At 38.4% G+C, this 26,583-nt stretch overlaps 1 protein-coding gene across 7 annotated transcripts; it reads right to left on the bottom strand.

Moving 5' to 3' along the window:
- Positions 1-2,103: 2,103 nt before the first annotated feature.
- DMP1 (dentin matrix acidic phosphoprotein 1) lies at positions 2,104-19,938 on the bottom strand. 7 transcript variants are annotated; one of them, XM_055111606.2, is made up of 8 exons: positions 19,885-19,938; positions 17,501-17,683; positions 15,719-16,104; positions 9,583-9,657; positions 9,050-9,097; positions 6,877-6,909; positions 6,651-6,698; positions 2,104-4,490 (listed from the first exon to the last, which is right to left on the bottom strand). In XM_055111606.2, the coding sequence occupies exons 4-8, from the start codon at positions 9,634-9,636 to the stop codon at positions 3,132-3,134; spliced, it is 1,542 nt and encodes a 513-aa protein (XP_054967581.2). In that variant the 5' UTR covers positions 9,637-9,657; positions 15,719-16,104; positions 17,501-17,683; positions 19,885-19,938; the 3' UTR covers positions 2,104-3,131. The 7 variants fall into 7 exon arrangements, with proteins under 7 accessions (XP_054967581.2, XP_054967580.2, XP_054967583.2 ...); XM_055111605.2 differs by having other exon boundaries at positions 19,906-19,938; XM_055111608.2 differs by having other exon boundaries at positions 15,719-15,890; positions 17,501-17,626; positions 19,885-19,930.
- Between the last annotated feature and the right edge of the window lie 6,645 nt (positions 19,939-26,583).

Genomic DNA, 26,583 nt, shown 5'->3' with positions numbered 1-26,583 from the left:
GTATTTACAGCTGCTCCCCATCGTTCATATTACTGCCTGATCTCTACCTCCTGTCAGATCAGCAGTGGCATTAGATTCTCATAGGAGTGGGAACCCTATTGTGAACTGTGTATATGCCTGATGATCTGTCACTGTCTCCCATCACCCCCAGATGGAACCATCTAGTTACAGGACAACAAGCTCAGGGCTGATTCTACACTATGGGGAGTTGTATAATTATTTCATTATATATTCCAATGTAATAATAATAGAAAATAAGTGCACAATAAATGTAATGCACTTGAATAACCCTGAAACCATCCCCCTCACCCCTCATCCCTGGAAAAATTGTCTTCCACGAAACTGGTCCCTGACAGCAAAAAGTTTGGGGACCACTGGGTTACAGAAGCTAGGAACGCTAGCTAACATAACATAAGTTTCTAAGTCTCTGTTCATTAGGCATTTTGGTTGCCGGGAACAAAGACTCACTCAAGTTGCCTCAAGAAAGGTGGGTGCCCTCATGCAGCGGCATTCGAGAAGACAAAACATCCCAGAATCCAGGAAGGCTTGGGGCAATAGAAGAGTCAGGTCCAACTTGCAGGCCGGAAGATGATTATTTTGCCCCTCAGCATCAGGAGCTCCATAATTTTCCATTTTGTGTGCCACATTAATGGGGTTTAGCCCACTCTCCGTTTCTGCCTCTCTGTGTATTCCCTTCTGTTTTTGTTCTAACCACTTTCTGACATCTCTTTCCCTAAATATTCATATTTGCAGAGAAGGAAAATAAGATTAGACCTCAAGCCCCCATCATCCGCATTCAGGCAGATGAGGCCTTTGCAACATGCCTCCTTGGAAGCTGCCAGCCAGGCTCCCCTCACATCAGGTGCTAATTCTTCCAATCCCCTATGGTGAGGTGGGGCATGTGAGTGGTTAGAACCTGGCCACCTGTGCCTCAGGCACCCAGGAGGTCTGAGCATGGGGCAGTTCTTCTCAGAAGGAGCAATGGGTTGGCAGGAACCTGTAGGTTAATGGAGTCAGATAATTAATCCAAATGGAGACCCCAAATAGCGATAGTGGATAGGCTCCACCAGAATTTCCTGGAATCCTTTTAGAGATGCAGAACTCTGGGTCTCACTCCAGACCTACTAAATTAAAAGCTCTAAAATTTCAAGGGGAAGCATGAGAGAATACACACACACACACACACACACACACACACACACACAATTTTTAAATCTCCCCAGGTAAACACACCTTTGACCTTGTGAGGGAACAGAGAAATGTGAAGGATGGGAAGGGTGAGACTGAAAGTTAGGAAGTCTTCTTGATTCTTTCTTTTTTTTTTTTTTTTTGAGACAGGGTCTCACTCTTGTTTACCAGGCTGGAGTGCAATGGCACGATCTTGGCTCACTACAACCTCTGCCTCCTGGGTTCAAGTGATTCTTGTGCCTCAGCCTCCTGAGTAGCTGAGACTACAGAGACGTGCCACCACACCTGGCGCATTTGGTATTTTTAGTGGAGACCGTGTTGGCCAGGCTGGTCTCGAACTCCTGACCTCAAGTGATCTGCTCACCTCGGCCTCCCAAAGTGCTGGGATGACAGGCATGAGCCACTGCACCCGGCCAGGAAGTCTTCTGGATTCTACTAATAATTCTGTGGGGAATTCTGAGGTACTGTAGTGGAAGTGGGGGTAAAAACACGTTTGTAAAGTAGAAGTGCTGAGGTGAAGTCGTTTCTTTCAAAGAAATAAAAATATAAGGAATATGGTACTCTGTAGCTTCCAGAGCTTACACAGATGAGTCTGAGAGACCAGCAGGAACTAATGTTAAGCCTAAACATCATAAACTTTTACTGTGGCCTCAAACAAAAATTCAGAGTTTACTTCATTTTTTCTCCCTGTTCTGTAACAGGTATAGTTAGTGAAATATCATAAGCAACACATAGTATTTTTATCAAATGCTACCTGAATTACAAATAAAATTTTCAGGAAATAATTTAAGAAAATCTTTCATTTTAATAGGAGGAAGGTACTGAACTATTTGGGAATGCTTTAAAGAAAGAGTTGCTTAACACAAATATATCCTAATAATCAGCACCACGATAACAAATAAACACATATTTCTTCTGGGTTTATAATCTTTATTACAAAACAAGTATTTTATGTTGAGGTAATATTTCAAATGGTATTTGTCAAAAATCAATTGAATCTTACATACAGAATTTTGCTCTGTAAAGGACTCAGAGAACAGTTTTTTTCTAGCATTGCACACAAACTGATTTTAGAAAAAATAAAGCTAAAAAGTATCTATGTAAAGAGGAATTTCTTTCTCCCACTCTTCCTGACCCAATCCTTCTTATCATCACCAGTGATTAGTAAGGTGATGTTTATGGGAGTTCTACAAAAAAAAATGATGAATTGGTAAATTAATTGGGAGAAAAAGATTTTCTTATCCAAAACAACTCACTGTGCCATAATTTCAAAGTGCTTTTGCAAACTAAGTATTGAATCCTATAGAATTTACTATTATTTATCCCAAGAATAGAATTCCCCAGTCTCCAATGAGGAAACCCTATGCAACCTTCCGACTCCAATGTCTTCTGCTGTGAAGCCCTCCCTCGTTCTCCAACGCATTGGTCACCCTTCTCAGTGTTCCCAGATAGATATCGTGTTCATAGCTCTGTCTTGGCACTCACCATACTGGGTTGTAACAATTCTTGTTTCTCTTATACATATCCCTCTTTAACTCTGTAGCTTTGTGGGTCCTTCTATACGCTCCTCAGGAGCAAGAAACAAGTCTTAACCTGCTTTACATTCTCAACACCTAGCATAGTGCCTGGTATATCATGGACACCCAATAACTTTGTTTGTTAGGTTGATGAATTAGGAACTATCTCAGCTGCAAAGTTATCATGCAGATCCTTTCTTGCTTCTAGCCTCTTTGGATGTGTTCTGGTGTCACTCCACAGTATTTAAACCTCTATGAAATGATGACACCCTAAAAACAAGTGTAATGTCCAGCAATTCCTTTCAGGAAAAATATGGCATCTGGTTATTCTTTTGATCAAAACATCAATAAATTATAGTTATCATGATACACTTTCAAGTCCCTAAGACTCCTTTATGTGACAGCTGCTTCTTAGGACAGCTGATGCTAATAGCCATCTTGGCAGTCATTGTCATCTTGGTCCCCAATGGGTTTGTTGTGATAGGCATCAACTGTTAATTTCCGGCTCTCTGTCTCAATGTTTTTCAACTGGCCATCTTCCTCACTGCTTGATTTGCTCTCCGTGGAGTTGCTGTCTTCTTTGGATCTGCTGCTGTCTTGAGAGTCACTGTCGTCTTCCTCAGAATGGCTTTCCTCGCTCTGACTCTCTGCTGAGCTGCTGTGAGACTGGAGGCCCTCCTGGCTGGAGCTGTTCTCATCCTCGGGGGACTCCGGGCTTTCCTCTGAGAAGTTGAGGCTCTCACTGGATTCGCTATCTGCTTGCTCCTCTCTGGATTCACTTTTTGAGTGGGAGAGTGTGTGCGAGCTGTCCTCCTCGCTGGAGTCACTGTCTTCCTGGTCTTCTGCATAACTAGTTGTGGGGTTGGGGTTATCTCCCCTGGACTCACTCACCACCTCTTCCTGAGACTCACTGCTGTTCTCTTGAGATGACAGGTTGACCTCTTGGCTGGACTCACTGCTGGGACCATCTACGTTTTGGCTCTCTTCCTGGGACAGATTCTCCTTGCTGTCTTCTTGAGAGTCACCCTTGCTGTCTCTCCTGGGTTGGCTGAGGCCAGTGTCCCTGGAGTTGCTGTTTTCTGTGGAGTCACTCTTGACTTCTTCCATTGTGTTGTTGTCATCAAGCTCGCTTCTGTCATCTTCCTGTGAGATGCGAGACTTCCTAAAAATTTTCCTACTGGGATGCTCCAGCAATTGGCTGTCACCTGAATCTTGAGTGTTTGCTTGCTCACTGTTTTCTCCAGATTCTTTTGATTTCATGCCTGCACTGTTCATTCTGGAGTTTCCCCTTTCACTCCTGATGCTCTCTGGGTCATCACTCTGCATTCCCTCATCGTCCAACTCGGAGCCGTCTCCATGGCTGCTCTCCCCATCACTGCCGCCTCCCACCCAGTGCTCTTCACTCTCACTCTCTTGAGTGGAGTCACCTCCCTCAGGCTTGCTGTCCACCCGGTCTTCATTGTCAAGTTCCCTGCTCTCACTGGTGGTATCTTGGGCACTGTCTTGCCCTTGTGGGGCACTCTCTTCACTGGCTTGTATGGTGTCATCAGAGTCCTCATCACTTCCCAGTCTGGAGTATCCTCCTTCTTGTCTGTCTTTGGGCCCTGGGCCACTGTCATCGTCACCATAGGTGTCATCTCCACTGTCATCTTCATCGTCATCTTTATCATCTCCTTCTTTTCCTGTGCTCCTGGAGAAGCCACCAGCTAGCCTATAAATGTATTGATGATCATCAGAGCCCAGGCCCTCCTCTGACTCAGTGCTGTCACTGGGGTCTTCATTTGCCTAGAATTTGGGGTTAACAGATATGGTCAGTATTCCAGGAACCGATAGAGAAGGAGTTATCTAGAGCCTTTCTAGTCTTTCTGCTTCTTTCGCCCTACATCCCCTCCTCTAATCTATGGTCAGTTTTACTACTCAATAACCTCTCTACCAGAGCTTAAATAGGAAGGAAGAGGAATTGAAACTCAAGTGGTTCCATTTTATATAGGCACACTTCACTCAATGCTGCCAACATTTTCTCAAAAAGCTTTCTGGAAATCACATTTATGAAATTCAAATCATACTGTGTATATAATTCCTTAAAAAAAAAAAAACAACTCTTGGGCTGGGCAAGGTGGCTCACACCCATAACCCAGCACTTTAGGAGGCCAAGGTCAAGAGATCGAGACCATCTTGGCCAACATGGTGAAACCTCATCTCTACTAAAAATACAAAAATTAGCTGGCTGTGGTGCCACAAACCTGTAGTCCCAGTTACTTGGGAGGCTGAGGCAGGAGAATCACTTGAACCTGGGGGGCAGAGGTTGCAGTGAGCCGAGATCGAGCCACTGCTCTCCAGCCTGGCGACAGAGCGAGACTCCGTCTCAAACAAACAAACACACACACACAAAAACCTCTTAGGTAATTGTTTGTGAATTAGAGTTGGTTTATAATGCTCATGCATTAAAGTGTTTGGTGTGAAACAGAGTTTTTAAAAATATTGAGTGATCTTAAAATGACCCCAATTTTTTTTCTTCTGGAGGGAAAAATGTACTAGGACCAGAGGATAAAATCTTTAGCTAAAATGAAAATTAAATATTATAGTAAGGTATATACTTCACCCAAACCATGTTTCTACCTCGTTAGTACAATCAGAAAGTTGCCTATAGATGATTCAGCTAGAAGACACCAACTAGTGTGACCAACAAGGCAACTGAGTGCTACGTGGGAAGTCAGAGAGGTGAGTCCTGTAAGTAAAACAATTGGATGCTCTGTACCAGTAAGGAAGGACAGTGAGTCTTCATACATTATGCTCCCAAAATATCTGCTCTCTTTACCATACCCTACAACAGAGCATACCTGCTAGTTTTTGTTTTGTTTTGTTTTGTTTTTACACATCCCTACTGATCAATGTCTGAGTCTGTAATTGGGTGATTGGGAGTACTTGTGTATATGCTGTTGACCTCTCTTCCTAGCACTGGAGTTTTATGCTAGTATGGTGGAACTGAGCATGGGTTTAACCTGCCATACCTCGTTAACCCAACTCACAAGCAGGAACTGCAGGAATCACCATACCTCATTACCCTTTCTCAAGCAGGAATTGCTACCGTAACTTGAAAGCTTACAGACCCTTGAGGCAACAAATCACAAAGTCCCCAGCAAACGGCATTTCTCCAGTTCTATGCTTTTAAATTTCTAGAATGTTCCTTTGATAACCTTAAGTAAATAGGGATAAACAGGCTAATAATTCATCTTCCAACTCTGGCTAAGTGTAGAATGCAACATGGATCAAAGCCTTAGGGAGAAACCTGGCTCCTGGACTCTCTGGAGCCCCACAGGATTGAGTTTGGTCAAAACAATAGCATAGCTAAGAAAGTAACAACACTTAGTCTTAGAAAAATGAAAAAGAATGCCAGCTTTAAGGGATATAAACTGAGTCTGCCTTTCTCACTCCCAGAGCCCAGTCCCACAGATGGGACTATTTTCGAAGAGAAAGTCATCACTGAAGCAGTTCTTTTCATTAAAGTTTCCTCAGGGCTGTCCTGTTCTGTCTTCGAGCAGGATCCTTGACACAGAGAAGCTCCCAGGCACTTCTTCACCTGATCTGAACTGCGCCAATTGTAAAAGCAACATTTTAAGTTGATGAGTAAGTTTGACATGGTCAATGACCATTTGTGAGTGTGTGTGTGTGTTTCTGCGCATGTGTTTATTTTTTAACTAGGGGAGACATTTGGGGCCACAGTGCCAGCAATCTAGGCTCAGTGATGAAAATAAGATGAATAGCATGTCTGCATGTGAATTCTCCTTACTCATTTTTCTCTTCTTACTTTATAGGACTCTTTAGCCAGCATAACTCATAGTTAGAAAATATTATATTTAGAACTGTTGCCAGGTAATTTAATCTAACATCATTTCCTTCCATTCCTAAGTAGCCTGAAAAATTAAGAAAGGTCTGTTTAATTACCTGTTCCTCTGAGCTAACTTTACTTCCTTCTGATGACTCACTGCTCTCCTGAAAGGGGAAAAATGTTTACTTTTCTTTTTAGTAATTCCTTAGGAAAGAAAAAAACATGATACACATCAATTGCTTCCAGTCTGGATTTACTACTTTCAAAATTGTAAAAGGCAACTGGAAGAGTGTTAAAGTTACTTCATGAGATGTTTATGACAAAAGTAAATGAGATAGTTACCAAGGGTGGTGTTGGTGCCTGAGCCAAATGACCCTGCAAAAAAGGAAAGGAAGGAAAACAAATTACTCCCTCACAGATGGATTTCATTATTGTAATTATTTACAATAATTTTAGGTGATTATTTTTAGTTTCTTGGTAGAGATCTTACATTTACATGAGTAATAGTGAAATTTTATGATGAAATGGTTCCAAAAGGAAAGTAAAATGACTAATGGCTTGAAAAGATCTTGGGATATTAGAGACATAGACAATGTTTATATTTCTGATATTTCATTTACAGAAATAAATATGCTTTTTTGAACCTAGCCGTTCATACAACCTAGAGGAAACGTAACACAGGAAAAGCAGCATTGAAACTCAGAATCCAGATTTAAGTCTCAATTAACTCACTGGTTTTGGTTTTAGCCCTGAAAACCAATCATCTTGGTGTTAGCACTGAAAGTCATGTGTTCCAGGAAACCCCTAAGTTCCAGGTAAACCGAGATGGTTGGTTACTCTAGGTGAAGGTGGGCAATTCACTTCACGTGTCTGACCACCAGTTTCTTATTCATAAATTAAGGAAATTAACACCCACTGTGCTTACCCCACAAGGTAGTTATGAGGATGAAACCAGCTAATGCCTAAGGAAGTATCTCGAAAACTATTTATTCAACATGATATAAACTAAAGAAAAAATCCATGTGATAACATCCACCTTATAAAATTTAATAGTAAACAAAACTGAATTGAGAAAGCCATGAAACCCTTCTCGAGTCATGTAAAAGCCCTGGTATTAAAAACAAATGCTAAATCAGAAATTTAACTAGTCATACCTCTAATTTATTTCACTATCTTTAGTCTCATAAGCACTATAAGAATGCCTTAGCAACTTCTGGTACCCCTCCCCATCACTTCTTCCCCTTCCCCTTGAGGAGGGCAAAGTCCTGTGTGGAACACCCAAGGCGCAAAGTAGAGCAGGGAGGAGCTGCTATTGACATGTCTTTAACGTGCATCTCTGCGGTGCTGGACTGGGGGTATCTCCTTAGAGAAAGGAACTATAATCACGCTGTCTTTGGCCTGCAACACTGCAGGCAGGCACAATGGCAGGCTGTGCTCCAGTCAATTATCATTTGGAATTAATGGGTGGAAGGGAGCAAGACATTGTTATTTTTCTCATGCCAAGGCTAGACTTGAGAACAGGGCATGTTTGTGCGTCTCTGGTTAAATGAGAGAGAGGATCTAGAGTGTCTGCTTTTAAATTAACCAGCCTATGGATTTCTCTGAAGAAAGTTCATAATAAATACTGCAAAGTCTATTCCAGACTCAGGCATGGACAGGACCCCACCTCAGGTCGCTGACATTATCTGGCCACCACCAAAAGCATTGGGGCCAAGCTTTATCATATGTAAAAGCCAGTAGGAGACACGGTAGTGAACAAAATGCTCTGATTTCGCATAAGATTTTAACCCTTAGTGCCAATCTTGAGAATTTTCTGAACTCTTAGACCTGGCTCCTTCCTGAGAGGGATATAACACACTGGTTAAGAATGTGGATTCTGGAGCTAGAGTGACATAATATCAAAGTCTGGCTCTAACACTAATTGACCATGTAACCTAGACGATTGAATTACTCTCTGTGATCAGTTTTCTCATCTGTAAAGTGAGAATAAAACATAATACCTAATTCACAGAGGTGTGAAAATTAAGAAAGTTAATATATGTAAAACACTCAGAAATGTGCCTGGCAATGATTCTTGAGTTATTGAGAGTTAGTAACTCTCAGTATAATAACATGCTAGCAACATTAGCTCTCATTCCAGAGACTCTAGTGTCCTCTCATTCTTCTTTCTTTTTTCACCTTCCAGGACTTGACCTCTTGCCCACCAGATAACTCTTGTTAAAACAGATTTCAAGTCATAATCTCTCCTGAAGACTCTTGGTTCATTGTCATGCATCCCCTGGTACTATTATACACATCCATTATAAGAAGTAAGCTAACAGAAAATATGCTTCCTTGCCAGAGTATACTACTAAGTTGGAATCACAGCATTATTTTCTTCTATGAACTCTACAGCTTAGCTTATTAATATGCTGATGAAGTCATTAGCAGTTTCAACATTTGCAATGAAGTCAATTTGGTTATACTCATAATAAATTAAAATTAAAATATTTCAAAAAGTCATATTTCTACTCACCTTCCATTCTTCAGAACCCTCAGATTCATTATTTTGATACCTGGCTACCTAGAAAATTTAGTACACATGGTAAATCCAAAGAGAAATTTCTAAAGCAATAGTTATTAACACATTTCATACATAGGAGTAGGGATAGTCAAATTTTAGGCTGCATCAGAATCACCGGGAGGCCTTGTTAAAACACTGATTTCTGTTTCCTATCCCTAAAGAGTCTGGTTTAGCAGCTCTGAGGTAGGGTCCAAGAATTTGGATTTCTAACAAGGTCCTAGTTGATGCTGATGCTGGTGGTTCCAGGATGACACTTTAAGAACCACTGCTTATAGGGAAGAAAAGTATGAATGATATCTATGTGAATGGCAACTGAACAGAATAAAAAACACCTTGAATGATATTTCTTAAGAAAACAGCATGCTAAGAAACTACTATTTTTACTGGACTGGAACATACACAGCCATCTTGGTTCATAGCCAATGAAAATTGTGGAGTTTTAAGTATGAAAGGGTTTTTTCATATATCCCTACCCTAATACTTACTGGGAGAGCACAGGATAATCCCCAAAGGAACATGAGCAGGATGCTGATCTTCATAGTTGGGTGTGATACCTCTACCTGGAATGAAGGACATAGATGTTTCTCTCCATGTTAAAGGAATAAAGTAGCTTCAACTTTTTAAGAGTTTCTTCCTACTAAAAATTCATCCAAATGTCCATGAACTGATGAATGGATAAATAAAATTTACTGTATCTATAAAACAGAATATTATTCAACCATAAAGAGGAATGAAATACTGACATGTGCTGCAGAGTAGAGGAAGCTTGAGAACACTATGCTAAGTGAAAGAAGCCAGATAAAAAGGCCACATTGGAATGATTCTATTTACATGAAATGTCCACAATAGGCAAATCTACAGAGACAAAAAGTAGACTAGTGGTTGCCCACAGCTTGTGCAGATGGGAGGTTGAGGGGTGACAGCTAATGGGTACAGGGTTTCTTTTGGAGGTGATGAAACTGTTCCATGTATTGTAGTGAAGGTTGCACAACTCTGTGAACATACTGAAAACCACTGAGCTATACACTTCAAATTAGTGAAGTATGTGGTGTATAGATTATAACTCAACAAAGTGGTTTTTAAAAACCTCACTCCTAAGAAATAAATTGAAAATGTTTCATTGAGGAGATGTACAAACGCTAACACATAAAGTACGATAAATTGTCGAAAAAGTAAAGAAAGAGGAATATAGAAATTTCTGTCCATTCCCTTTTACAATAATTATGCAGCTTGGTATGGCAGAGCACCCTAGCAAATGTATTCTCCCTAAAAAACTACACTTATTGACACCAGTGATAGGTGGTGGGCATTTGTTTTCACACACACACAAACACACACATACACACACACACACACAATGGCTTCTAAGTCACATTTATGACTGCATAATAATGTCTACACAAAATAGATTGTTTTTGCTTTTTTTGTGATCTGCAAGAGATGCGCTAGAGTAGGCTTCATATTGCAACTTCAGAAAGCTCTTAGTATCTACTGTGACACGTTTAGTCATACATTATACATGATTATGCTAAATTATTTTTGCTGTCATTCACAGTACTGAAGGATTTGGGGAAGATTACAGGTTTGGGATACACGTGTAAATCATGCTGAGAGAAACACGCCAAATCAAACTATTTTTCTGGAGGGTAACTTCATTTCACACTTCAAGAGCTGTTGCTTTGGAAAACACTTTGTTTTGTATTTAAAAATAGAAGTACTAGATGCTAAAGTAAAAATTTATTGAAATGGTTTAAGGAACGCAATTTACCCTGCACTAGTAAGCCCTGGTAGCTGCCCTAGCATACTTGTCTGATGAACTTCCATACATTTCACAAATAATCCTGCAAGTTTATTTCACGTTCGTTGATTTGTTTCATTTCTTTAAATGTTAAATGTATACTGTGAAAGGAAAATAAAATCTTGGGACCCCAAACTCACTAAGTCAAAGGGAAATTCAACCTAGGAACTGGGTCACTCAAACCTGCCGCCCATTTTGTTCTTAAAAAGATAGCTACAAGGATAAAAGGCTACATACCTCCCTCACAATTTTCTCACAGGGAAATTCCTGTGGGCCCTGAGATCTTTACCCTAAAACAGTCTGGTTGAATTTCACCCTCACAGTGTAAATTAACAGCTTACCTTCATAAGTTCAGGACAAAGGACAGAACTAAAAGTCATTCCTCTTCTCACCTGAGACAGATGCATATCTGACAGCTTCCTCTAGTCTATGTTTACTTTATCTTATATAGAAATGCAGATTCACTGAGCATAAGACAAATGCATAATTGACTATTCCTCTACCCTCTCCTTTCACATATAAAATGTGGGCTCAGTGAGCACTAAACAAAGACTCAAAGGAATGCAACCACTTGCCTCTTTTATCTGTCCTTCCTTTCTCCTATTGCCTGTTCTTTCCCCTTTAAATACTGAAGTCCTCGGACTCTTTGTAAACAAACATGGACCATAGATGTTTCTGGTAGTTTTGTGTTCGTTTTTCCCAGGTGCATCCTCAATTTTGGCAAGATAAGTCTCCAAAAATAATTGAGACTCACCTCAGTCATTTTATTTGATTTGCAATAGTTTACTAGTATAGGGACTCAGAAAACAATACTCCATAATGAAGGCCTCAGAAGCAGCCTCAGAAGCAAAAGCTTCTCTCTGACCTTCCCCTGCCCTCCTATCTCTGGCCCCTCATTCTCCCCTGAGACTAACCATAGAAACTAGAATCCCTCTTTCCCAAAGGCAGGTTATAGAAACCAGAACCTCTTTTCCCCAAAGCCAGCAATAAAACCTGAAAATATTACCCTAAGTCCCCCTGTCTTTCTGTGTAACAACTGGCCTTAAAGAAATTCTCTGACCCCCCTAGTTTAATTGTATGTCATAAGACCCGCATTGCAGAGAAGGTCCTGTCCCATATCAAGAAGGAAGAAATGCTGCACGGAGAGGCCAAGAAGAATCTGGACAGGCTTTGCTGGTCCACCCCACTTGGTCTACTAGTATAAGGTCAAAACCTTTTTGTCCAATCATATTTCTACATGGCTGCCCATGTTTTGTTGGACATAAGCATAAAGATGGACAGTTTCTCCTGTATCTTTAGGTCTTCGTTCTGAAGGCTCCTGTGTCACATAAAAATAAATTTGTATTCCTTTTCTCCTATTAATCTATCTTTTGTCAGTTGATTTTCAGCAAACCTTCAGAGGGTGAGGGGGAAGTTTTCCCTTGGCCCCTAAAATAATGATAGGAGTTAAAAGCCAAAGATTCTCAACCCTAAATGTATATTACTATCGACTGGGAAGGGTTTTAAAAATGCCAATGCACAAATCCCATCCCAGGGCAATAAATCCATTCACTTGGGTGGGCACAGGAATAGGTTTGTTTTTAAAGTTCCACAAGAGATTTTAACACTTGATCTAAGAATTAAAAATATCATAATTAGCCAGGCTTGGTGGCACGTGCCTGTAGTCCCAGCTACTCAGGAGGCTGAGTGGGGAGAATTCTTTGAGCCAGGGAGGTTGAAGCTGCACTGAGCCATGATCGTGCCACTCCACACCTGTTTGGGTGACAGAGCAAGACCCTATCTCAAAAAAAAAAAAAAGTGTATATGTATATATATATATACCACTCAATAATGCCTGAATATGCTGAATATTGTCTGAAACATTGGGCTCAAGAAGTCATCTAATCTTATTTTTAATGTATTCAAGAAAATAATAGAAATCCAAAGATAAGGAGCCTGAACAGGCTTCTCATTTCTGCTTTCACACAACTCAAATGGTCAAACAACCTCTCATGTATATTATGGGCATTATCTCTCCTCAGCATAGTTATTCTTAATTGTGTTACTTTCTTTATTCTAATTCAGCATAGTGTATATCAGTCCTTATGTTTGATACTATCTTAATTTCTTTTAAAAATCCTTCAATTAATATCAACAGAGAAAAACATATGAAAATGCTTAACTACACCAAAATCAAGCTTAATTTAATAGATGTTACTTCTCTTTAGATACCACAATCAAAACTTTTTTTAAAATTTGTTAGGTTTATTTCTTCAGGAAAGCAAAATTTTCTCAAATATGATATTCTCAAAATAACCCTTTCAATGCTTTCAGTTTCACAGATCAAATGAAAGTTACCTTATCATTTTAATTTTCAAAGTGAAATTTGAATAGGGTTATAATTTCATGATTCTCTGAAAGCTAGCAAATGTTAGAGCCTTGACAGAAGGTCAATGACTATTGAATTCTCTTGTATTTTCTTTAGCTCCTCTAATCTAAATAATTAGAAAACTGGGGATGCCATTGTGCATTTATTCTAAACCAATGAATGTTGTGTTTTCTCACAAAGAAGTGCATGCCCCAAGTGCTCAAGTTTCTTAGGGATGGAAGATTCTAAAACACAAGAAAGATGCCCTAACTTGCTCAGGATTCTAGAAATACTAGTTAGCATCCTGACCTAAAGCAATAATTTCCCAGATGCAAGTGTAGTAAACTAAAATAAAAGACACTCTAGAGTTCTGAGAGAGCTGATGTTGCCACCAAAACATACAGTCCAACTTTAAGTATTAAAGAAAATCAGATCTTACACCCCTTGTTAGGTTTGCATTTGGTATTTTTGATAAAAATAATTATAATTTTGTGAAGTGCATTTCCAAACAAGAGCTCCAAACTTTTATAAACATTTTGGCTACTATTCAAAAAAGAGTAGAAGCAGATAGGCAGTAGCCGTATTCTGAATAATAAATGTGAACCACAGCTACAAGCCTGCAATTAAAAGTCCAGAACTTTGAGTTCTTCTTCAGTGATTGGTTAATGTTATTTCTACATTCCACATGCTGTCATTCTACAGTGAGATGACGTAACAAAAGGAAATCAACAACTTGAGTTCCATCCATTTGGAAGGCGGTGTATTAGAGAATTTCTGCCTCTGTGAATTGTTTTCATAGAGTTGAAAAGAGCCAAATGTTTAGAATGTGGAGAGGGAAACTAAAGTCAAGATTTCAGGTGTGTAGCCAAAACTTCTTTCGGCTCTTAAGTAAGGAAATTCATTCTAGCATTTTCTCAAGGTTAAGATACATTTGTAAAATATATATCTTCTTTTATGTAAACCAAAATGAAGGAAATAGGCCAAAAGAAGAAAATAAAGGTTTGAAAAGTCATAGACTCTTTTTTCTTTTGGAAAACAATTCATCATATTAATTTGCTTTATTTGTCTTAGTATTGTTATCTTCAAGAACACAACTGAACAATACATTCATTCATTAGCAGTCAGTAAATATTTATGAACATGCAATGTGTTAGGCACTTTTCTAGCCCATATTCTCAAAACCAACAATTTAAGAAACTCTAATATTTTGAGTTTCTCCGTGTACAGCCTGTAAATGTACATTAGCAGGAAACTTTAATAATAATAAACAATAATAATAAAATAAGTTGGTTTTATAATAATAAAATTAACCAGAATCCAACTAACTAGAACCTGCTAGAATTTGTTTTCTTATTACTCTTTGAAAATAGAATCAAACTTGGCCAGGATATGAACTCTACCAGGAATCCAGAGAAACAAACAAACCAAAAAAAATCCAATTCTTCCTATTGTATGTGTCTTCAGGTCAATTACGATGAATCCAATATTATATGCTTTTAACCACAGGAATATACCTCTGAGGTGCCCCCAAAATTAAATATAGATTTGGAAGGCCTCTAAGCATCTGAGGCACGTTGTTTTACATCACCATTTTCAGGTAAGTAAGTGGACTAATACCCTTTAGAAAATAGTTTGTTCGCATTTTTAAACAACAAAGTTAAAATAAGATACTCAAGCCTCAGTTAAACAGAAAGTATGGTTAACCACAAGTTACTGCTCTTAAGAAAGACAAGTTGCTAAAACACATAGACTCTTCTAAATGTCACACAGATGAAGAAGTGCACTAAATACAGTAAATAAAAATACATATGGACATTTTAAAATATATGTTTTAAAATGCAATATTTTAAAATATAATTATATTCAACATTTATTGAATTCTAACTGTATTCAAGGCATCATGCTAACATGAATACAAAAAACATAATTATCACACCCTCAGTTATTTCAGTAGTTTAATCATCTTTTAGTTACGTATGCAGTTCATAATAAATGTTACTAGATGCTCTCTAGATGAATAACATTACATTTTTTAATTAAAAAAAATTCTTTTTAAAGTCCTGCCATTCAATAAGTTTAGCTTTTTTTCACAATCTTGTAGGTCGCAAACATTCCCTTATTCATGAAACACACTGTAAAAGTTTTATACGTTTTGCTAATTAAAACTAAATTTCAAAATGACCTTCCATCTGCCTCCTGTTCTATAAACTATCCCTTTTAGAAGTGTCATGCAGAGATCTAATTAAAGCATTACCAAGAAAAACACCTGGCTGTATTGTCTTAACATGTCATTTTCATATCATTATTTACTGTGGCATAAACAACAGGCACAAAAATAGGAACTGTTTTTACCCAAAGCGCAGCTCTCCCATCTCTCTCTACATGGTATAATGCCTCAAACATGTATACATATTTAATATTTTCCAAACAACCAGCAAAAGTCATTTTAAAAAATTAAATGATGAAAATGACTTACCCTCCGTAGTTCACAAAGAATTTTTTCAAAAAGTCTCAAAAATCAGGTTGATGTTCTCAAAGAGGAAATCTATGCCCAATGAAGCCACTCTTGTGTTGATTTTCTGGACACTTCTCTGATGGTGCAGGAATTTAAACTCTGCTGCAGCTCTTCATAGCCAATCAACCTCAGGCTGGGGGTGACTGACATCACAAGGTGTCACCGGGACCCCGGTACACCCACACTTCCTCCAGCTGGCAGAGGCACATTTTCCCTAAAAAGCTCTTGTGGTTCCCAAATGACTAGACTAGTTTCCATTAAATTGAAGATCTTCCCAAAACTTTGTTTTGATTTCTAAATATATGTCATTCACATTCAGGCAGTCTTATGAACAATGACAATGTCTTCTACCCACCGACAGATCCCAGCAGACCCAAGGATGGGAAAGGCAGAGGCAGGGGTGGGTAGAAAGTTTCCTGTTAATGTACATTTCCAGGTTGTACATGGAGAAAGCTACTAAAATACTAGAGTTCCTTAAATTGTTGGTTTTGAGAATATGGGCTTTTATTTCTTCCTTTTTCCTCTTTTAACAACCTCTACTACTCACCTCCTTTTCCTCTCATCTCCCCACCCCCATATACACACAAAGATCCCAAACTCCTACTAATCTAATAAAGCGTCCACTAAAGTACCCCCCTTAAGTAGCTATTGTGTTATTCAAGAAATTTAGATCTAACACTTAATCATTCCCCGTTTGCCACATTTTAATGATTCTTTGAAATCAGAATTGGATTAAGGGGAATACTAGTTGGGTAGCATCCAAGGAAACTAATCTTGAAGGGACTCTATGCCACCACTGAAAATGTAATGAAATGGATAAAATGATATTTACCAAAACATTTTCGAGGAAGTGTACTAAAAGTTTTAGGGAGCTGGAAATGGGTTTGGCAATTTCCCAAGAGCGTGTTCAAGTGACGGCAGGATGGCCACTGAACAAGAATTTAGAGAATATCAGCTGCTGGACCTTAATTTCCTTAAGAGTAGGGATGTTTGCTTGTTTATTGATCTATAATCAGTGCCCGGATACCTAGAACAGTTCTTAATAAGCACTCAGTACTCTTTGAATGACTGAGTGGATTGGCTTGAAAATTAGCCAAACTATTAACTTGATTACAGTATCTGCATAACTCACTGTAACTTTTAAAAAAATGCTTTAATTGTTAAAAGAAAATTGAGCTGATGCTCCTAACATGGATCTAGAAAATTAGACGGCCCAATTTATTCAGGCAACTAATGTCAGATATATGGATTATCAACATATTTAGTGTGAACTATAATATGCGGGGGAGGGTGGTGCAGACAATGAGGAAAGAGATGTCTATTTTCATTTAGGGTTGATTAGAAAGCCAAAGTCCATATGGTGAAGCTATAAATTCCCTGTGATTTGCTCTGGTTCTGAATTACACTCTCTGATGGTTTCATGGGTCTTAACCGAGATCTATGCTAGAAGAACCTTATAATCTTATGACAGAATTGGATTCTGGGCAGATTTGGGCAGATTGCATTACAAGACATTATTTTAGACTCTCTTCAAATCCCTACATAGATAACAAAATTGAAAACTGTGGATAACATTTACAATAAAACTAGGCATTTTTGTTATCTATTGCTATATCAAAAACCACTTCAATACTTTGCATTTTAAAACAACTACCATTTTCTTATCTCTCACAGCTAGCGTTGTAGTCATCTGAAGACTCAGTTGGGGCAGAACATTTCAGATGCCACTTTCATAGTTGTTACCTGAGAGCTCAGCTGGAGCTGTAATTCTGAGCACTTTAGTTCTTTACATGGCCTCTCCTTGGCTTGGCCTTCTCACAACCTGAAGGCTGGGGGCCAAGAGTTCCTAGAATATCATTTTTCCATATTCTGTTGGTCAATCAATCACAAGGAGATCTCAGATTCATAAGGAGAAATACTCTCTACCTTTTGGTGTCAGATCAGGATGCACATGTATAGGGAGCAGAGGAAACATTGAGGCAGTTTTTGATTAGTTACCACCACGTATGACAAGTTATATCCACTAACTCCAAGGTGACTAAGGACAAAGTCCACAACTGCCACAAGACCTAGAGAGTCTATGCAGGAGTGAGCAGAGGAAAGCAACAGGAAATCTGATGAACATGAGAACAGCAGAACCCAAAGCAGTCAAGAATTATTGCTGATGGGTGCCAATGGTTCATAGCACAGCTGAAGGATCTAGACCAGTCTAGCCCCTAAGGTTTCTGAGCCACTACAGCTGCTTTCTAAGACAGACTCACATAGAGGAGAAACTTCTGGGAGTGGAATAAAAATTGCACAGGATATAGACAATAGAGAAGACACAGATAAATATGGGAGAGGGGAATGGATCCAAGAAATCTTAGAAAGCTGCTATTTTTTTTTAACATAACATGAAAGCAACAGAAGAGGGAGCCGTGTGAAGTTTGAAAGTTACCCTGAACCACATTTCTTTCTAAAAGTACAGGAAAACCAATTTCATATAAAACAAACAGCAAAAAACTATGAAGGTTAAATCCCATAGGAGCAGAATAACAACCTGATAGACAAAGTATGCTTAAAAGACATAATTAAATAATAAATTAAAACCCTAAGCTTCTATTTTTAAAATAGTAAAGAAGTATCAAGAAAATGACACAATAGGTGAAAAGAATACATGGAAACTAGAATAATTCAGAAAATAAATATCAGGACTCAGGAAAATATTAGAATGAAAGAAAAAATTATTTTAGAAATGAAGACTAATCTAGAGGGAACACAAAAGAGAATAAATATAATAGGTAATTATTCAATGGAAGTAGAAGGCAAAAAAGAGGGAAATATTTTAAAGTTAAAAAATAAAGAAAAAGTATTTGGGAAAAAGTGAATTATATTAAAGATTGGCAAAGAACATCCAAATTGCAGATTATAGGAGGCCTAAAGAAGATAACAAAAGTGAGAGAACAGCAGAAGTACTAAAAAACAAATGAATAACAAACATATCATTGAAGGAAGTTTCCCTGAATTTAAAAAAAGAAGATTAAAAACTCTCATTTAAAGAGCATATCATGTACCTGAGAATATTGGCCCAAAATGACCAACAACAAAACATATTCTAATAAAATTACTGAACTTTGAAGATAACGTCCTTTGGGCTTCTAGGCAAAAGCAACAAGTGATTCATAAGGGAAGGGATATTAGATTATCATTAAGACTTTGACAGTAATGCTTCATGCCAGGAAAAATAGGGTAATATACCTAATGCATTCAAGATAAGAAAATGTGAAGTAAGGATTCTATAAGTCAGCAAACTGACTTTTAGTTATGAGAGGCTAAAGCAAACTGCTATCAACAGGCAAGAATTCAAGGAATATTATTTTCTCAAACCATTGCTGGGGAATCTACTAGATAAAGAGTTTCAGTCAACCAAAATAACTAGAGAGGCATTGTCGTAAGAACAGGTGATAAACATAAAACATATAGTTACTTGTAAAAATGTAATTAAGTGAGGCTAAACGGGAGACAGCACGGTATATAATAACTAAATACTTAGCATTGATACAGTGCAGCTTTTAAAAAAGTGGGGAGAACGGAGAGCATATATGCAAAAATAATTTCAACTGCTCTCAATAATTATACGAGTCATGGAAATATTGTTATTCTGAGAATGTTGTATGTATAATGTGGAATAAAGTATATTAGTAATTTTGAATTATTCTCTTTCTTTAACCAATGCATCCATGAGAATCAGGATTCTCAGTGTGAAAGAAAGGAGATACAAATTTGATACAAAAGAGTAAGAGCCCTTTGGGAGGCCGAGGCCGGCAGATACCTTGAGCCAGGAGTTCCAAACCAGCTTGGGCAACATGGTGAAACTTCATCTCTACAAACAGTACAAAAAAATTAGCTGGGCGTGGTGGCTCCCGCCTGTAGTCCCAGCTACTCAGGAGGCTGAGACAGGAGGATTGCTTGAGCCCAGGAAGTCAAGGCTGCAGTGAGCCATGATCACACCACTGCACTCCAGCCTGGGTGACAGAGTGAGACCCTGTCTCAAAAAAAAAGAGTAATGAACTCCATAATCCTATAATCCTGAATTTAAATGGAAAAGATTAAAATTTACTCAGGGATTATTATAAAGACACACTCACGCACACACACACATATCCCACATGTATATCTTAGCTCTGTCGCTATAGAGATCTAAAAACACAGTCATAGCTAGGACCCCTAGAACCCGGATTGTGATCTAGCATCTGGGGCCTGTTGGGAAATTGGTTGATCCCAGGTCTATGACCCAAAATATGCAAGATGAGTTTGGAACATATTGTCGTCCCAGATTCCAGGAAAGCTATCAAAGATTACTATGATTTTGTCAAAGGACTCGGGAGCCAACTCAAATAGGCCTCTACTGGCCAAAGATGGAGCAATGTAGTCTTTAAAATAGATAATTTTAAATCTCTGAGGTCATAATGATATTACAAAAATGAAATAGAATACTAATTGGTCACCTTGGGATGATAACAGGAAGCCACTTCATGACCTTGAAAACTTATAAGTAAGTGGAAAGAATGAGGTATTTGTGCAGACCTCTATGAACTAAACCAAATTAGACATGAGGGGAAGCTTATCTTTGTAAAAGAATTTTGTGATGATTAATTTTAGGTGTCAACTTGACTGGATTAAAGAATACCTAGAGAACTGGTAAAGCATTATTTCTGGGCATGTCTGTGAGGGTGTTTCTAGAGGAGCTTGTCATGTGAGTCTGTGGACTTGGTGAGAAGCATCTGCCCCTAGTATGGACAGGCAATATCCAGTCTGCTGGAGACCCCAATAGAACAAAAAAGGAAGCAGAAAAATGATTTCCTCTCTCTCTCCTGGAGCTGAGACATTCTTCTTCTCCTGCCCTTGGACATCACAACTCCAGCTTCTATGGCCTTTAGGCTCCAGGATTTATACCAGGCTACTCCTCCTGACACCCAGGTTCTCAGACCTTGGGCCTCAGACTGAGAGTTACACCATCAGCTTCCCATGTTCTGAGGCTTTCAGACTTGGACTGAGCCACACTACCCTCATCACGGGGTCTCCAGCTTGCAGGCTGCATGCTGTGGGACTTCTCAGCCTCCATAATCACATGAGCCAATTTCTCTAATAAGTCCCTTATCAATTAATATGATATATATATCCTATTTATACATATATATTTACATATCCTATTACATATATTTATATGTCTTATTTATATAGGATATATACACGGATGTATATGCACACATATATTCTATATAAATAGAATACATAAATAAATACACATATGATAGGATATATAAATACATATAAATAGGGTATCTGTATATAAATATATCCTATATATATAGGATATCTGTGTGTGTGTATATATCCTATAATATACACATGGAATATATATGGATATATACAGATACATACATGTATATACACATGGAATATATATGAATATATACAGATATATACATGTATATGTGTATATATATCTTATGTATATACTATATATATAGTGTATACCCATCCTATGTGTGTGTATATATATCCTATGTATATGTCTCTCTGGAGAACCCCTGACTCTATATACATAGCTGTGTATATGCATAGCTGTGTATACAGCTATGTATATAGAGTCGGGGTTCTCCAGAGAGACATATACAGGGGTATATCTATATATGTCTATGTTACTAGAGTATGTTTTGGTGTTGGTTATGTAATATTATTATGAACTCACAGATTTAAAATCATTTGATAGGTTTCAGTCTGTTGCAATTACTATCTGTCTTAAAGATTACATAGTTCCATCTTTGGCCAGTAGAGGCCTATTGGAGTTGGCTCCTGATATATATCTCTGTACATGTCTCTCTGGAGAACCTTAATACATATTCCAACTAATAAATTAAAGAGCCAGGCATGATGGCTCACACCTGTAATCCTAGCACTTTGGAAGGCCGAGGCGGGCGGATCACGAGGTCAGGAGTTTGAGACCAGCCTGGCCAATATAGTGAAACCCCGTCTCCACTAAAAATTCAAAAAAGTGGCTGGGTGTGGTGGCAGGCGCCTGTAATCCCAGCTACTTGGGATGCTGAGGCAGGAGAATCACTTGAACCCGGGAGGCAGAGGTTGCAGTGAGCTGAGAACACGCCATTGCACTCCAGCCCGGGTGACGGTGTGAGATTCCATCTCAATTAATAAATAGAAAATGACATAAGTCACCATTTTACAACTCCCAGTGAATTTATCCAGGCATTGCAAATCAATGTCTAGTTAGCTCATGAAAAGAAAGACAACCAGACTATGTGGTTCCTGGTGAAAGAACACAATATCACCTATAGTCTGTTAAAGGGATCAAATTCATTGTGATCAAACTTCTGGGTCCAGCCATCAAGTTTCAGGAAATACAAATAGCAGGACGATTTTGAGTTGCATTACATATGTAATCAGTAACATTTAGACTGTGGGAAACTCGACAATTCAAACACCCCAGGTTCTTCGTCAGATAAATTATTAGGAAAAAAAAAAAGAAAAAAACGAAGTATAGTTTAAAAGATTTTGAGACTTAAAATACACAGCAATCTTTTTTCAATGGGCAAGACTAAATTATAGTGTCAAGGTCACACACTTGGGTAATAATACTTTAAAAAGAAAGTCCAGGAAATGATTTCTATAAAATTCAGGATGGTTGTTACTTCTTAGAAGAAGGTGTTTCATTGAGATAGAGCAAGAGAGGAACTCCGGGGTGAGTTCTCGACCTCTGTCTCTCGACCTGAGTGGTGATTTCAAGCATATCTTTCATATAATAACTCACTAAGCTACAGATTCATCTTGTGGAGCTTTCTGTATCTGAGGTTATTTTACAATAAAAGTTTTAAAATATATTTAAATCCCTGTGTTTATGCCTGTTTTAGAGACAGGATCTTGGTCTATTGCCCAGGCTGGAGTGCAGTGTCACAATCACAGCTTACTGCAGCCTCGACCTCCTAGGCTCAGGTGATTCTCCCACCTCAGCTTCCTGAGTACCTGGGGCTACAGGTGTGCTCCACCACACCCGGCTAATTTTTTATTTTTTGTAGAGATGGGGGCTGGTCTTGAACTCCTGGGCTTAAGTGGTCCTCCTGCCTCAGCCTCCCAAAGTGTTGAGATTACAAGTGTGAACCACCGTACCTGGCCAGTTTATTCATTCTTAATGATACCAAAAACAAAACAACGCACAGACACACACACACACACACACACACACACACACACAAATCTCCCAACATTAAGAATATTAAAGAACCAATTCATTATTTTTGAACTTTACCTAAATAAAAATAAGCATTTATCCTATCTTTCCTTTATAAATTATACCACTGGGTAACAAATGAGAAGTTTTTCTTTATAGACATAATGAAGAAGGAATGATAAAATTAGAATATCATCATTTTGCAAACCCAAACCGAACTGCAAACTCAGTAAAATCCAGACGGAGAAAATCTATAGGACAAACAACTTTGTTTCTTCAACAAATAAGTTGCAAGTAAGAGAGCAAGAAAAGAAAGTAAAACCTACAGATTAAAATAGAACTGAGAGACACAGCAATCACTTATGTGAATTTTATTTGTCTTCTAATTCCAAAAAAAAAAGCTGAAAGAGAGGACAGTTACAAAACAATTGGAAATGTAAACACTGACATGAAATATGATGATTTTAAAGAATTATTTTTATTTTTAGCATGATAACGGTATTGTGACATTTATTAAAGAGTACTTAGCTTTTTTTTCCTACTTTTATTTTCAATTCAGGGATGTATGTGCAAATTTGTTACATGGGTACATTGCATGACGCTGAGGTTTGGGGTACAAATGGTTCCGTCACTCAGGTACTGACCATAGTTCCCAATAGTTAGTTTTTCTATTTTTCTTTTTTATTATTATAGTTTAAGTTCTGGGGTACATGTGCAGAACGTGCAGGTTTGTTATATAGGTATACATGTGCCATGGTGGTTTGCGGCACCCAGCAACCCGTCATCTGGATTTTAAGCCCCACATGCATTAGCTATTTGTCCTAATGCTATCCCTCCCTTTGGCCCCCACCCCCCAACAGGCCCCAGTGTGTGATGTTCCCATCTCTGTGTCCATGTGTTCTCACTGTTCAACTCCCACTTTTGGGTGAGAGTATGCAGTGTTTGGTTTTCTCTTCCTGTGTTACTTTGTTACGTGGATGAAGGTTTCCAGCTTCATCCATGTCCCTGCAAGGGGACATGAACTCATTCTTTTTTATGGCTGGATAGTATTCCGTGGTATACATGTGCCATATTTTCTTTATCCAGTCTATCATTGATGGGCATTTGGGTTGGTTCCAAGTCTTTGCTATTGTAAACAGTGCTGCAATAAACATACGTGGGCATGTGTCTTTATAGTAGATTGATTTATACTCCTTTGGGTATATACCCAGTAATGGGATTGCTGGATCAAGTGGTATTTCTGGTTCTAGATCCTTGAGGAATTGCCACACTGTACTCCACAATGGTTGAATTAATTTACACTCCCACTAACAGTGTAAAAGCATTCCTATTTCTCCACTTCCTCTCCAGCATCTGTTGTTTTCTGACTTTTTAATGATTGCCATTCTAACTGGCATGAGATGGTATCTCATTGTGGTTTTGTTTTGCATTTCTCTAATGACGAGTGATGATGAGCTTTTTTTCATATGTTTACTGGCCACATAAATGTCTTCTTTTGAGAAGTGTCTGTTCGTATCCTTTGCCCACTTTTGATGGGGTTATTTTTTTCATGTAAATTTGTTTAAGTTCCTTGTAGATTCTGGATATTAGACCTTTGTCAGATGGATAGATTGCAAAAATTTTCTCCCTTTCTGTAGGTTGCATGTTCACTCTGATGATAGTTTCTTTTGCTGTACAGAAGTTCTTTATTTTAATTAGAGCCCATTTGTCAATTTCAGCTTTTGTTGCCATTGTTTTTGGTGTTTTAGTCATGAAGTCTTTGCCCATGCTTATGTCCTGAATGGTATTGCCTTGGTTTTCTTCTAGGGATTTTATGGTTTTAGGTCTTACATTTAAGTCTTTAATTATCTTGAGTTAATTTTTGTATAAGATGTAAGGAAGGGGTCCAGTTTCTGTTTTCTGTATGTGGCTAGCCAGTTTTCCCAACACTATTTATTAAATAGGGAATCTTTTCCCCATTTCTTGTTTTTGTCAGGTTTGTCAAAGATCAAATGGTTGCAGATGTGTGGTGTTATTTCTGAGGACTCTGTTCTGTTCCACTGGTCTATATATCTGTTTTGATACCAGTACCATGCTGTGTTGGTTACTGTAGCCTTGTAGTATAGTTTGAAGTCAGGTAGTGTGATGCCTCCAGCTTTGTTCTTTTTGCCTAGGATTGTCTTGGCTATACTGGCTCTTTTTGGGTTCCATATGAAATTTAAAGTAGCTTTTTTCTAATTCTGTGAAGAAAGTCAATAGTAGCTTGATGGCAATAGCACTGAATCTATAAATTACTTTGGGCAGTATGGCCATTTTCATGATATTGATTCTTCCTATCCATAAGCATGGAATGTTTTCCATTTGTTAGTGTCTTCTCTTACTTCCTTGAGCAGTGGTTTGTAGTTCTCCTTAAAGAGGTCCTTCATATCCCTTGTAAGTTGTATTCCTAGGTATTTTATTCTCTTTATAGCAATTGTGAATGGGAATTCACCCATGATTTGGCTCTCTGTTTGTCTATTATTGGTGTATAGGAATGCTTGTGATTTTTGCACATTGTTTTTGTATAGTGAGACTTCACTGAAGTTGCTTATCAGCTTCAGGGGGTTTGAGGCTGACACAATGGGTTTTTCTAAATATACGACAAATTGACTTCCTCTCTTCCTATTTGAATACCATTTATTTCTTTCTCTTGCCTGATTGCCCTGGCCAGAACTTCCAATACTATGTTGAATACAAGTGGTAAGAGGGGGCATCCTTTTCTTGTGCCAGTTTTCAAAGGGAATGTTTCCGTCTTTGGCCCATTCAGTATGATATTGGCTATGGGTTTGTCATAAATAGCTCTTATTACTTTGAGATATGTTCCATCAATATCTAGTTTATTGAGTGTTTTCAGCATGAAGGGGCATTGAATTTTGTCAAAGGCCTTTTCTGCATCTAGTGAGATAATCATGTGGTTTTTGTCATTGGTTTGGTTTATGTGATGGATTACATTTATTGATTTTCATATGTTGAACCAGCCTTGCATCCCAGGGATGAAGCTAACTTGGTCGTGGTGGATAAGCTTTTTGATGTGCTGCTGGATTCAGTTTGCCAGTATTTTATTGAGGAGTTTCACATTGATGTTCATCAGGGACATAGGCCTGAAGTTTTCTTTTTTTATTGTGTCTCTGCCAGGTTTTGGAATTAGGGTGATGCTGGCCTCAAAATGAGTTAGGGAGGAGTCCCTCTTTCTCGGTTATTTGAAATAGTTTCAGAAGGAATGGTACCAGCTGCTCTTTGTACCTCTGGTAGAATTCAGCTGTGAATCCATCTGGTCCTGGGCTTTTTTGGTTGGTAGGCTACTAATTACTGCCTCAATTTCAGAACTTGTTATTGGTCTATTCAGGGATTTGACTTCTTCCTGGTTTAGTCTTGGGAGGGTGTATGTATCCAGGAATTTGTCCATTTCTTCTAGATCTTCTAATTTATTTTCATAGAAGTGTTTATAGTATTCTCTGATGGTAGTTGGTATTTCTGTGGGATCAGTGGTGATATCCCCTTTATCATTTTTTATTGTGTCTATTTGATTCTTCTCTCTTTTCTTCCTTATTAGTCTGCCTAGCAGTCTATCTAGTCTGTTAAT

Source organism: Pan paniscus, chromosome 3 (assembly GCF_029289425.2).
Source record: "Pan paniscus chromosome 3, NHGRI_mPanPan1-v2.0_pri, whole genome shotgun sequence".
Lineage (NCBI taxonomy): Eukaryota > Metazoa > Chordata > Mammalia > Primates > Hominidae > Pan > Pan paniscus.
This window is presented reverse-complemented; position numbering and strand designations above follow the sequence as displayed.

Bases quoted from the DNA above. Each gene is read 5' to 3' on its own strand.
- DMP1 (XM_055111606.2), bottom strand. From the start codon at position 9,636: ATGAAGATCAGCATCCTGCTCATGTTCCTTTGGGGATTATCCTGTGCT. The intron at 6,910-9,049 runs GTGAGTAGAAAT...CCTTTTTTGCAG, and splicing joins AGGGTTCTGAAGAATGGAAG to GGTCATTTGGCTCAGGCACC. The intron at 6,699-6,876 runs GTAACTATCTCA...TTCCCCTTTCAG, and splicing joins AGGCACCAACACCACCCTTG to GAGAGCAGTGAGTCATCAGA.